The sequence below is a fragment of the Geospiza fortis genome, unplaced genomic scaffold (genome assembly GCF_000277835.1).
Source record: "Geospiza fortis unplaced genomic scaffold, GeoFor_1.0 scaffold106, whole genome shotgun sequence".
In the NCBI taxonomy this organism is placed as follows: domain Eukaryota; kingdom Metazoa; phylum Chordata; class Aves; order Passeriformes; family Thraupidae; genus Geospiza; species Geospiza fortis.
Window position 1 is genome coordinate 2,966,342 of NW_005054377.1, and position 12,657 is coordinate 2,978,998.

Genomic DNA, 12,657 nt, shown 5'->3' on the forward strand with positions numbered 1-12,657 from the left:
CCTGCATCACCCCCCCGGCCTCCAGCTGCCCTTCCCTTCCTCCTCCTCCTCCTCCTCCTCCCAGCTACTACACACCCGCCTTCCCCTCTCTGCCCCCTCCCAACCTCCATGCCCACCTTGGCCAACTCTCCCCGCCGCCCGACCACCATGGCTTTGACACCTTGGACCAGCTGAGCCAAGCAGAGCTCCTGGGGGAGATGGACCGCAATGAGTTTGACCAATATCTCAACAACCCCGGCCACAGTGACCACCACCACCACCACGGAGGGGCCTTGGCCAACGGGCACGTCCCAGGCTCTGGCAGCTCCCACAGCTCCTGGAACAGCCTCATCTCCGTCCTGGCTGATGCCACAGCCACCTACTACAATAACTACAGCGTCTCTTAGGAGCCCAGCCAGGGCCGCCTGGACCGGCCCAGGAAGGACCCGACACTGTTCTGAGGCGTTGCTCCCTCAGGGTGACAGAGCCCAAACCACAGGGCCCTGGAGTCTCCTCGGTGCTGTAGGTAAAGGATTTGGGTTGTTGGGTCACCACCGTGCAAAGCCTGGAGTGCTCTGCTCCGACCGTGGCCAGGGGGCACTTCCCGACACCAAAGCCCTTTGGCCAAATCCCTCTTCCAAAGAAGGGATGCTCCTGGGAGCACAGGAAGGCTGCCCTTCATTTTGGGGCATCCCCAGCTCTGCTTTGGAGACGGCAGCACCCCACAAACGTCAGGTCTGAATTCCCCCTGGAAGGGGGAAAGGCAGGGATGGGAGAAGGGAAGATTTTGGTGAGGGTCCATGAGCTGTGTTTGGGTTCTGGTGGCGGCGTTGCTGCCTGACCACCCTGACCTGCCTGACCACTCCAATGGGGATTAAAGCCCCCATCCCCTGTCCCAGAGCATGGATTGGGGGCTTCATCCCTCAGGAAACCCCAGAGGGGATGGGACACCAGCCAGGAGCGGGGTAGCCAGCCCTGAGAGCGCTGAGCCTGCTCTGGAGTGGGGTAAGATCAGGGCTTGGAAAGGCAGGATCCAGCTGGCATCCACCCCTGGGAGCAGGTCCTGGGATGAACATTTTGGCCAAGAGGTGATGATGTAGCAGACACTTTTTTTATCAAACATCCTTTGAAGGGGAAGGCTCCGTGTTTGGAGCCACAGTGCCCAATGCCTCTCCTAACTCTGGTGTTTTATTGCTTGTAATAAAGCTGTACATTGATTTATTCCTTCCATTATTCCTCCTGCCCCTCCCCACCTCGGATTTTGTATTGCTCGAGTTCTCTTCCTTTCCATAAAAATGAAGCTTTATTTTAAATCAGTTATATGACATGATTAATCTTAGTGTTTACTGTATGGCACTTGGTAATGATTAGTTAGTAACGTGGTTATGATTTCCTGGTTTCAGTCCCCAAAATCTATTAATAATAATTGCAAAGAAAACTTTTTAAAAAGCCCCAAAAGTTCACCGGTTTTTAAGCTAATACATTCCATCTCTTTTGTGTGATCTATGCATTTTGAATGAGTGTAGATATGAGTTTGCATAAAATATTTAATTTAAATAAATGTTTTTATATGTTGATTGTTCAATGATTTAAATTGCTGTCGCTATTGACAACAGTTTTCAAAACAGAAACATTTCCCGTGCAAGTGCTATTTTTTTATATTTTTGTTGTCATCGTTGTTGTTGGTATTTTCAGCCAAATTTTTCTACTTCCATTTTTTTATAAATAAAACAAAGATCTGTGGTTATCTTTACAAATTGTGGATTGCTTTCTAACAGACTCAGGGCATGATGAGTGCTTACCCTCACTTTTCATGGAGTGTCTCGGGGCTCAGGTCACTGTGCTGGCCTTGATCCTGCCTTTGCCATCTCTCAGATATGATCTTTGTAATCCTGTTCCCATATTACAGTGGAGTCAAGAGCTTTGCCTTTGGTGTCTTGGTGAGCACAGATGATGTTGCCAATTTATGGAGTGAGTGCCAGTGCCTGGAGCATGGGTTTTAGCTGCATTTAAGGTTCTCTTTTCTTTCACAGTTTGGGTAATTCACCTTTTAAGCTGCTCCACAGTGTGGGGACCTTGAAAAGGGTTCTCATTTCAGGTGCAGATTGAGGCAATGAGGTCTCAGAAATATGTGGGGGTCAAATTTGGGGGGGACTTGAAGGTGATGTTGAGTGATGGTCTTCAGGCCTGGCCAGCAAAGAGAAAAGCTTAACCCATGTTGTGGAAAAGCATCACAGCCTGCTCTTGCCAGACATTAAATCAGGCTGTGTCCCTGCTGTCCTTGAGGTTAAGCCAGGCACAGAGAATCCCAGAGTTTCTAGGGCTGGAAGGGACCTCTGGAGATCCAAGGCAGGGTAAACATCTCCTAAAGCAGTGTCGTCCCAGGCTGGGTCCTCCCGCTAGGCCCCAAAAAGTGGAGGAGAACATTTCTTAGTGCACTTTGTGATGCCACCTCTGTGTGGTGGCTGGGAGGGGTTTTCAGAGGTCACCCAACCCAATCCTGTCCCTTGTCTCCCATAAATGACACCACTGAGCCATGAAGCCCATGGTCCCAGAAAATGGAGGCTCTGTGAGTATTTGGAGAGGCAACCAACATGACCCTGTCCTGTTCTCCTTCATCCCTCACTTCTATCCCCTGGATTCAGCTCTCCCATCCTGCCTCTTCCTTCTTCCATCTCTCAGGCATTAAAATTCATCCTTGGTCTTTCCTTTTAGAAAGGAAATGGATGCCTTAGGGTGTCCTGCCAGCCTTAGGTACTGGGGTAGCTCAGTCCAAATGTGACTCTTCCAAGAGGATTTTGGAGCTGGAGGGAGGGAGGTGCCAGGATCCTGTTTAGCCTCTCTGCCCAGCAGCACTGACTCACATGGGACCATGCCAGGAGCAGGAGTGCGGCTGCTTTTCCCTTCTCCATCTCTCCTTGCAATCCCTCTGGTGCCCCAGGCCTGAGAGATAGTAGAGAATGGTGAAACTGCCCTGGGGAGGAGACTCAGCTGTCCCAGCACCCCCCCCCAGAAATTCATCTCTGGGTATTGCCACCAGCCTGATGTGGGATGTCACATCCTTACCCTATAGGACCCTTTCTCCAGGACATTGGCTGCTCCTACTGGTCCTTCTCCTTATTCCCATGCCCTGAGCAACGATGGGATTAACTGCACCACCCTATGGGCCTTTTCCCTCCTTGCTTTCATCCCATGCAGGGCTGCTGGAAACAAACCTGATTTCCCCAGGAAAAAGGGTTTCTCCACACACCCCATCCCCAAGGAACCCATTGTACCCGGATGAACAGAGATCCCTGCCAGCCAAGCCTGTCCCCACTTGCTCAACCCAGAGCCACGTGAGGAGAGCTGGGAGCTTGTCCCTGTGCTCTCTGCACGCCAGGAACAGCTACAGGCCCCAACCGGGAGCTGGGGCCCCCCGAGGGCGTTGGGAGCCGAAGCCAAGGCGAGGTGCGGCTCCCTGGGAGCCACGGCCAGATCCGGGCACACGCCCAGCGCCCGGAGCAGCCAGCTCCCACCTCCAGGACACTGCAGCTGAGATCAGATTCAGGAGCACCAACCCTCCTTCCTCTGGGGGGATGGAAAATGAGGTGCTATGGGTCAATCCCCTCTACCCATGGCAATTTTTTCCCTGGGAGCCACAGCTGGATCCGGGCACACGCCCAGCACCCGGAGCAGCCAGCTCCCACCTCCAGGACACTGCAGCTGAGATCAGATTCAGGAGCACCAACCCTCCCTCCTCTGGGGGGATGGAAAATGAGGTGCTATGGGTCAATCCCCTCTACCCATGGCAATTTTTCCCCTGGGAGCCACAGCTGGATCCGGGCACACGCCCAGCACCCGGAGCAGCCAGCTCCCACCTCCAGGACACTGCAGCTGAGATCAGATTCAGGAGCACCAACCCTCCCTCCTCTGGGGGGATGGAAAATGAGGTGCTATGGGTCAATCCCCTCTACCCATGGCAATTTTTCCCCTGGGAGCCACAGCTGGATCCGGGCACACGCCCAGCACCCGGAGCAGCCAGCTCCCACCTCCAGGACACTGCAGCTGAGATCAGATTCAGGAGCACCAACCCTCCCTCCTCTGGGGGGATGGAAAATGAGGTGCTATGGGTCAATCCCCTCTACCCATGGCAATTTTTCCCCTGGGAGCCACAGCTGGATCCGGGCACACGCCCAGCACCCGGAGCAGCCAGCTCCCACCTCCAGGACACTGCAGCTGAGATCAGATTCAGGAGCACCAACCCTCCCTCCTCTGGGGGGATGGAAAATGAGGTGCTATGGGTCAATCCCCTCTACCCATGGCAATTTTTCCCCTGGGAGCCACAGCTGGATCCGGGCACACGCCCAGCACCCGGAGCAGCCAGCTCCCACCTCCAGGACACTGCAGCTGAGATCAGATTCAGGAGCACCAACCCTCCCTCCTCTGGGGGGATGGAAAATGAGGTGCTATGGGTCAATCCCCTCTACCCATGGCAATTTTTCCCCTGGGAGCCACAGCTGGATCCGGGCACACGCCCAGCACCCGGAGCAGCCAGCTCCCACCTCCAGGACACTGCAGCTGAGATCAGATTCAGGAGCACCAACCCTCCCTCCTCTGGGGGGATGGAAAATGAGGTGCTATGGGTCAATCCCCTCTACCCATGGCAATTTTTCCCCTGGGAGCCACAGCTGGATCCGGGCACACGCCCAGCACCCGGAGCAGCCAGCTCCCACCTCCAGGACACTGCAGCTGAGATCAGATTCAGGAGCACCAACCCTCCCTCCTCTGGGGGGATGGAAAATGAGGTGCTATGGGTCAATCCCCTCTACCCATGGCAATTTTTCCCCTGGGAGCCACAGCTGGATCCGGGCACACGCCCAGCACCCGGAGCAGCCAGCTCCCACCTCCAGGACACTGCAGCTGAGATCAGATTCAGGAGCACCAACCCTCCCTCCTCTGGGGGGATGGAAAATGAGGTGCTATGGGTCAATCCCCTCTACCCATGGCAATTTTTCCCCTGGGAGCCACAGCTGGATCCGGGCACACGCCCAGCACCCGGAGCAGCCAGCTCCCACCTCCAGGACACTGCAGCTGAGATCAGATTCAGGAGCACCAACCCTCCCTCCTCTGGGGGGATGGAAAATGAGGTGCTATGGGTCAATCCCCTCTACCCATGGCAATTTTTCCCCTGGGAGCCACAGCTGGATCCGGGCACACGCCCAGCACCCGGAGCAGCCAGCTCCCACCTCCAGGACACTGCAGCTGAGATCAGATTCAGGAGCACCAACCCTCCCTCCTCTGGGGGGATGGAAAATGAGGTGCTATGGGTCAATCCCCTCTACCCATGGCAATTTTTCCCCTGGGAGCCACAGCTGGATCCGGGCACACGCCCAGCACCCGGAGCAGCCAGCTCCCACCTCCAGGACACTGCAGCTGAGATCAGATTCAGGAGCACCAACCCTCCCTCCTCTGGGGGGATGGAAAATGAGGTGCTATGGGTCAATCCCCTCTACCCATGGCAATTTTTCCCCTGGGAGCCACAGCTGGATCCGGGCACACGCCCAGCACCCGGAGCAGCCAGCTCCCACCTCCAGGACACTGCAGCTGAGATCAGATTCAGGAGCACCAACCCTCCCTCCTCTGGGGGGATGGAAAATGAGGTGCTATGGGTCAATCCCCTCTACCCATGGCAATTTTTCCCCTGGGAGCCACAGCTGGATCCGGGCACACGCCCAGCACCCGGAGCAGCCAGCTCCCACCTCCAGGACACTGCAGCTGAGATCAGATTCAGGAGCACCAACCCTCCCTCCTCTGGGGGGATGGAAAATGAGGTGCTATGGGTCAATCCCCTCTACCCATGGCAATTTTTCCCCTGGGAGCCACAGCTGGATCCGGGCACACGCCCAGCACCCGGAGCAGCCAGCTCCCACCTCCAGGACACTGCAGCTGAGATCAGATTCAGGAGCACCAACCCTCCCTCCTCTGGGGGGATGGAAAATGAGGTGCTATGGGTCAATCCCCTCTACCCATGGCAATTTTTCCCCTGGGAGCCACAGCTGGATCCGGGCACACGCCCAGCACCCGGAGCAGCCAGCTCCCACCTCCAGGACACTGCAGCTGAGATCAGATTCAGGAGCTTTCCATCCCTCTAGGGGGATGGAAAATGAGGTGCTATGGGTCAATCCCCTCTAGCCACGGCAATTTTTTCCCTGGGAGCCACGGCCGGATCCAGCCACTCGCCCAGCGCCCGGAGCAGCCAGCTCCCACCTCCAGGACACTGCAGCTGAGATCAGATTCAGGAGCACCAACCCTCCTTCCTCTGGGGGGATGGAAAATGAGATGCTATGGGTCAATCCCCTCTAGCCACGGCAATTTTTTCCCTGGGAGCCACGGCCGGATCCAGCCACTCGCCCAGCGCCCGGAGCAGCCAGCTCCCACCTCCAGGACACTGCAGCTGAGATCAGATTCAGGAGCTTCCCATCCCTCTAGGGGGATGGAAAATGAGGTGCTATGGGTCAATCCCCTCTACCCATGGCAATTTTTTCCCTGGGAGCCACAGCTGGATCCGGGCACACGCCCAGCACCCGGAGCAGCCAGCTCCCACCTCCAGGACACTGCAGCTGAGATCAGATTCAGGAGCACCAACCCTCCCTCCTCTGGGGGGATGGAAAATGAGATGCTATGGGTCAATCCCCTCTAGCCACGGCAATTTTTTGGGATGCAGGGCGTTGCTGCAGGGAGCAGATGGAAAATAAGTGGCTGACAGAGGTGGGAAGGAGTGGTTTTGCTTGGAGAGTGGGCATCCATGTGAAACACTGCTGGCCATCACCGTTTATGGATGTTGGAGGGGGTCTAGACCCTAAGCAGGACTTGTTCTGCATGAGTCCTGGACATGTTTCTCCTCTCTCCCCATCCCAAATCCAGGAGCCCATGGCTGTCTCTGTGCTGAGGAGTCATGTGATTTATGGCCTGCTGTCCCCAGCCTGGGAACCAGCAGGAAAATCAAATCAGGGCTGCAGGAAGGGATAAAACAGCCTCACACCACATTTGGGCTCCTGCTCAGGGGTGTCAGCTCAGGCCAGGACAGGGGTGTCTCCTTGCCACGAGGTGAGCAGGGTGTGAGCCCTCTGCCCTGCTGTCCAGTGGCCTTGGCCAGTCCTTGGCCCCCGTGGCATGGGGAGCAGGGATGAGGTCACCTTCCTGGAGAGCTGGAATTTGGGCTGGCCAGGAGCTGCCTGCCCTGTGTGTCATGCCCTGGGCAATTTCCCTTGCATCCCTTGAGCAGGTGGTGACTCCTCTGTCCTCCCTCTGCTTGTCCCAGTGCCACTGGATAGGGGAGGGCCGTGGTGACAAACAGCCATGTGGATGTTCCATGCCTCAGTTTCCCTGTCTGTAAAACAGAGATAATTCTTTCTTCCCTCCCGCCCTTCTTCCAACTAGTGCTGGGACATGACGTGTCTCTTCCCCAGAATGTGAACAGAACCAAGTGCCTGTGCTGCCTTTAGCACGAGGGTCCCTGCCCCATTTGAGGGATCTGGATCCTGCTACAAAATCATTGGATCCAAGAATCTTCCCTGATTTTTCAAGGCAGAACCAAGTGAGGCAGAGGAGGGGGTGAGGTGACTGGACTGAGCTCACCCTTCAAAACAGCAATAAATCCTAGAGAGACCCTCAACACAGCCAATTCCCCCAAACCCCCTCATCCTAAATCCCCAATTCCCCCCTTTTTTGCTCACCTTCCCCCTCCATCCCTTTCTTTCCCCCTCAACCCCACCCTGACTCCGAACCCTGCTGCACCCCACGGCGGGGAGGGCAGGATCAGACCCTCCCTCCTGTCTCTCTCTCCAGAGGAGGGAATGAGACAAGCTGCTGAGTGGTTTCCTGCCCAGCACTGCCAATGGGAGCTGCTTGGGGTGCCGGGAGCAGGGGAGGATGTATCCGGAGCTGAGTGTTTCCTGGCAGATAAGGCCAACCCCTCCTGCCGGATGTTATGAGTCCAGGTCCTACCTCCACGTTTCAAGAGAAGGGGCCGAGGAAAGGCTTGGATGTTTATGTCAAGGAAAAATAACTTCTCCCTCTGTGTACAATCCTCTGGCTCCCCCAGGGCTACGTGCGGCAGGGTAAATGCTGGGAATAGGAAAACAGGCGAGGAGGAGGGTGATGGGGCTCAAGGAGGGATTCGGGCAGGCTGTGGGTCTCTTCCTGCTTGGGAATGTGCCAAAGAGAGGATGGATGTGGGGAGAAGAGCCTGAGGATGGATAGTGCGTGCTCAGCCCTGTGGGATCAGGCTCATCATCAATCCAGGGTCATCGTGGCCAAACCCCACGTGTCACCCCAGCAGATCCAGGCCCAATTGGGATTTCTAATCTGGAAATTTTTCATCTGGAGCATATCCAGGCCCAATCAGGACTTCTCCTCATCCTTCAGGTGAGCCCCTTTGAGGCCAGAGCCAAGGCAGCCCCCACAGCCAAAGGTCAGGGTTATCCTGCCCATCTCTGACATCCAGGGAATCAGAGATGCTGGCAGAGGGAGGACAGTGGCAGAGTTGGGGCTGGCTGGGGAGGAGGGAGGAGTTGTGCAGTGGGTATGGATGGAATGAGGAAAACATGGATTTTCTCCATATTTTTTGCAATGAATAAGTGGAATCCAGAGCTGGCCAGAGCCTCCTCTTTGACTTGTAGCTGTGCTAGCCTAACACCCTTCTGGGAACATCCCCAAGGCTCAATCCAGAGCCTGTGCACTGCCTGGGGGCTGGTAGATGTCCCGGGCCACCTCTGGATGATGGAAGGAACATGGAAAGACCTGCACTAGACTTAGACTGATCAAGAAATTAGGACAGGGAAGACCCCCAAATCTCAAGCATTACAATTCCCACTGAAATTACACCAGATTCCAGCACAGCCATGCCCAGGCCACAAATCCTGCCCCAGGCCCAGGACAGGGGAGATGAGGACATTCCTGGTGAGGGTTTGGATGTGATCAATATTTGGATGGGTCCTGATATTGAACAGCTTTTCATGGAGAGTTTTGTCTTCATCACCAACAGGGAGAAATCTGAAATTAGACAAAATCTGGCAATCTCCTGTCCCGGGTGATTAACGAGAGCTGAGCTGCCTTCCACTCCCATCTCAATCCAAGAGGGACTACTGGAGGTCCCATTCCCCATTCAGTGGGTCCAAGAGAGGACTGGAGGACAAGCTGAGAAGAAAGGAGAGAGGGAAAAGCCCTGTTCTTCCTCCTTTGAGCTTGAGGAGCCCAGGGAAAAGCCCTGTTCTTCCTCCTCCGAGCCTGAGGAGCCCACTGACAGCTGAAGGGCATCCAAGGAGCACATCCAGCTGCTTTCAGGGAGAATTTTGGGACAAGAAGCTTGGTGCTGGAGCCTTGACCTGTGCCCTCCTCCAGTGCCTCCCACCCCTCTTCCCTGAGCCCCTGGAATTCCCCCACGTCCCATCCAACCGGGACACCGCCTCAGCCAGGCCCGAGATGTTGTTTCTTTTCCCTTTGATTTCCAGGAGCTCCCACTTGGCCCCCAGAGCTCCACGGCAAACAAAACATCAGAAGGGCAGGCTTGGCGGTGCAGGAAGGAAACCGGCTCATGTGGGGCTGAGTCACGATCCCGCTGCTTCTCCCGGCGTCCCAGGGAGCAGGATCGGGATCGGGTATCAAGGGATGACAGGTCCCACCGACCCCTGGCCGGCTGGAGCACCAAAAATCCTCCTGCAGCACCACCATCACAACCACCCTGCTCTGTTTGTTTTGATAAACAAAGCATGGCTTGTGGGCTTTTTTTACATTAAGTTGGAGTGGGAAAGGCTGGGTTTGCTTCCCTGTTGAGGGAAAAGTCTCCACACTGCCCATTTGGGCCCCGGCCAAAATTCAGGGAGGCTGCCAAAAACCTGAGTTTAAAGAGGCTCCTCAGCACCCCTGACCAGGGACCAGCTACTTGATTTTCTCCTCTCAGGGTCAGACTTCGTGTCTAGAGCTTCATATGGTTGTGATTGACACTACTCAGACATTTCCAACTCTCCCCCTCATATTAATGTAGATAAAAAATATTTTAAAAACTAACAAAAATATGCACACACACACATTATATATATATATATTTTTTATTTTTATTTTTTTTTAGTATATATATGAAAGATGGGTACTACCAACTCTACCCCTCTCATCATTTACTGGAGATACCAAGCATACATAAATATAAATATAAATATAAATATAAATATAAATATAAATATAAATATAAATATAAATATAAATATAAATATAAATATAAATATAAATATAAATATAAATATAAATGTGACCATAAATAGTATGTAAATAAAATAAAATTTAAAATATAAGTATAAATATATTATAAGTATATACAGATATATAAATATAAAGATATACATATACAGGTGATATGACACATACATGTACATATATATATATATATGTATAAGAGATCCTTGTCTATACATATGTATATAAGAAAAATGAGTTCAAACTTTTTAGCAAGGCCCATCATGATCAGATAAAGTGCAATTGTTCTTAATTAAGAGAGGGTAGATTTAGATTAAAAATAAGGAAGAAACCTGGTCTAGTGGAAGGTGTTCCTGCCCATGGCAGGGGGTGGAATGAGAGGAGTCTTGATGTCTCTTCCAACCCAAGCCATTCTTTTATTCCATGATTTTATGATTTTATACATATTTGTGTGTGTTCACACAGAGGACATAGGACACATGTCTTAAGAGACAGCAGCATCCCTTGGTGTCCTTTGCTCTCAGCACAGTTTGGTGGAACTCTCAGCAGAGTCCATGTCTCTTGTGGCCTTTTAGGGTGGAGATCAGGAAAAGGTTCTTCCCCAGAGGGTGTTTGGGCACTGCCCAGGCTCACCGGGGAAAGTGCAGAGCCCCAAAGCTGCCAGAGCTCCAGCAGCATTTGGACAATGCTCACAGGGTGGGATTGTTGGGATGCCTGTGCAGGACCAGGAGTTGGACTTGATGATCCTTGTGTGTCCCTTCCAAATCAGGATCTTTTATGATTCCAGGATTCCATGATTCTCATCCCCTTCACCCCTGGCCTGGGAGAGGTGACAGCCTCTGGCTGTGCCTCTATGGCCTGGTGGTTCCAGAGGCTCCAATGCCTCTCGTGGATGCACCTGTGCAGGAAAATGAAGGGATCAGCTCTGAACCCCACTGCTTCATCCTCTCAGCCTCCCAAAAGAGGACAACAGCACCCAAAAAGTGTCCTGGGAATGATCCCTGGCCTTTGCTCACCTTGAACCTTGCCTGGGCAGTTGCATCCCTGCCACCTGATCTGGGCCAAAATCACCCACAACAACGGGAAGGTCATCGAGAAGCCTCTGACCCTGCTCCTATTCCTTGATGGGTTCTTCTGGAGTGTGGATTTGTTAGAAAACATTCCAGCTTCCCTCCCTCATGCCCAGGGAGATGGAAGGTGTGATGCAGTTGCAGAACTATGTGCTCCAGGATTAGGAAAGGCCCTCTGTGCAACCTCCCTGCTCCTTCCAGGTGCCAGGAATTGCAGGAGAGCTGGAGTTGCAGGAGTTCCCAGGATGGGACAGTGCATTGGAAGGCGCTGGTGGATCTTGTGGCTGCAGGATCACAATGAACTTTTCTCCCCCCTTGGACCACTCTCAGCTCAGGCAGACTTGGGTGCATCCACTCAACATTTAAATTTTAACAAGGCCTGCCAAGTCCCTTCTCAGTGGCTGCACTGGGCGAGCGTGATCAGTGATTAAAGGTGGGATTTAACTCCCAGGTGTGCCCAGCTGTGTCCACTCTGATTTGGAGGTCAAATCCATCCTGGTGCAGTTTTCACCTCAATTGGTTGGAACAATAATGCCATGGTTGTGGGTGTGATCCCTCTGTGGGAAATTCACTTAGAAGTTGGACTTGATGATGCTTGTGGGTTCCTTTCAACTCAGAATATTCTGTGATTCTGATTCCCACAGAAATGCTGAGGTTCTCAGAGACCTCTGAAGATCCCATATGGGATCTGTGATGATCTTTTTGTAGATGGAGGCCTGGCTTAGAGGCAGAAGGAGGTGGGATTCTCCTGGGGCTGGCTGTCCCTCTCCAAAACAGCATGGCATTTCAAAATGCCTTTTCCTGGTAGCCTGGAGGCCCTTCACTTGAAACAGAGCCCGCATCTCCACTAGCAACAGACAGGTTGGGTATCTCAGTACCGTGGTCCCATAGAGGATCCTTGGAGGTCCCAACTCTCCCAGGATCTCCCATGCCAGAGCTCCTCCCAATCCGGGCTCCTCTTCCCTTCTTTTACTCAAGGGAAAGAAGAGAAGGAAACCCACAGTCCAGATCCTCCACACCACCCTGCCTGCCTTCTATCCCCAACCTCCTGAAAACCCCCAAAAGCCACTCCAAGGGAATTTCTCCAAGGCATGGGGCTCCCCTGTATGGACCTGCTGTACTAAATGACCCATCAGACCTTCCTGGCTGCTCTTCCCTGCTGCCTTCCCGGGTTCAAAAGGTGATTTAGGCTGACATGCTCTGCTCTACATGAACTTACCAGCTTTTGCCAGCTCTTGCCAGCAGCGTGACGAGACACCCCTTCACTGTACATTAATTCCAGCAGGCGTACGGCCCAGCAATCAAAGTGCCTCATTAAACTTTAATTAAATTTCCCAAGTGATTTGCTCCCGGGTGGAGAACTTGCAAGGCAAGCCCA

General features: G+C 53.4%; 1 protein-coding gene across 1 annotated transcript in view; it reads left to right on the forward strand.

Moving 5' to 3' along the window:
• Positions 1-1,732, forward strand: part of SOX7 (SRY-box transcription factor 7) — a 3,505-nt gene extending 1,773 nt beyond the window's left edge. The window contains exon 3 of the mRNA XM_031060256.1: positions 3-1,732. Coding sequence (XP_030916116.1) covers positions 3-386 — 384 coding nt within the window. The 3' untranslated portion in view covers positions 387-1,732. The remainder of the gene's footprint in view (positions 1-2) is intronic.
• The last annotated feature ends 10,925 nt before the right edge of the window (positions 1,733-12,657 follow it).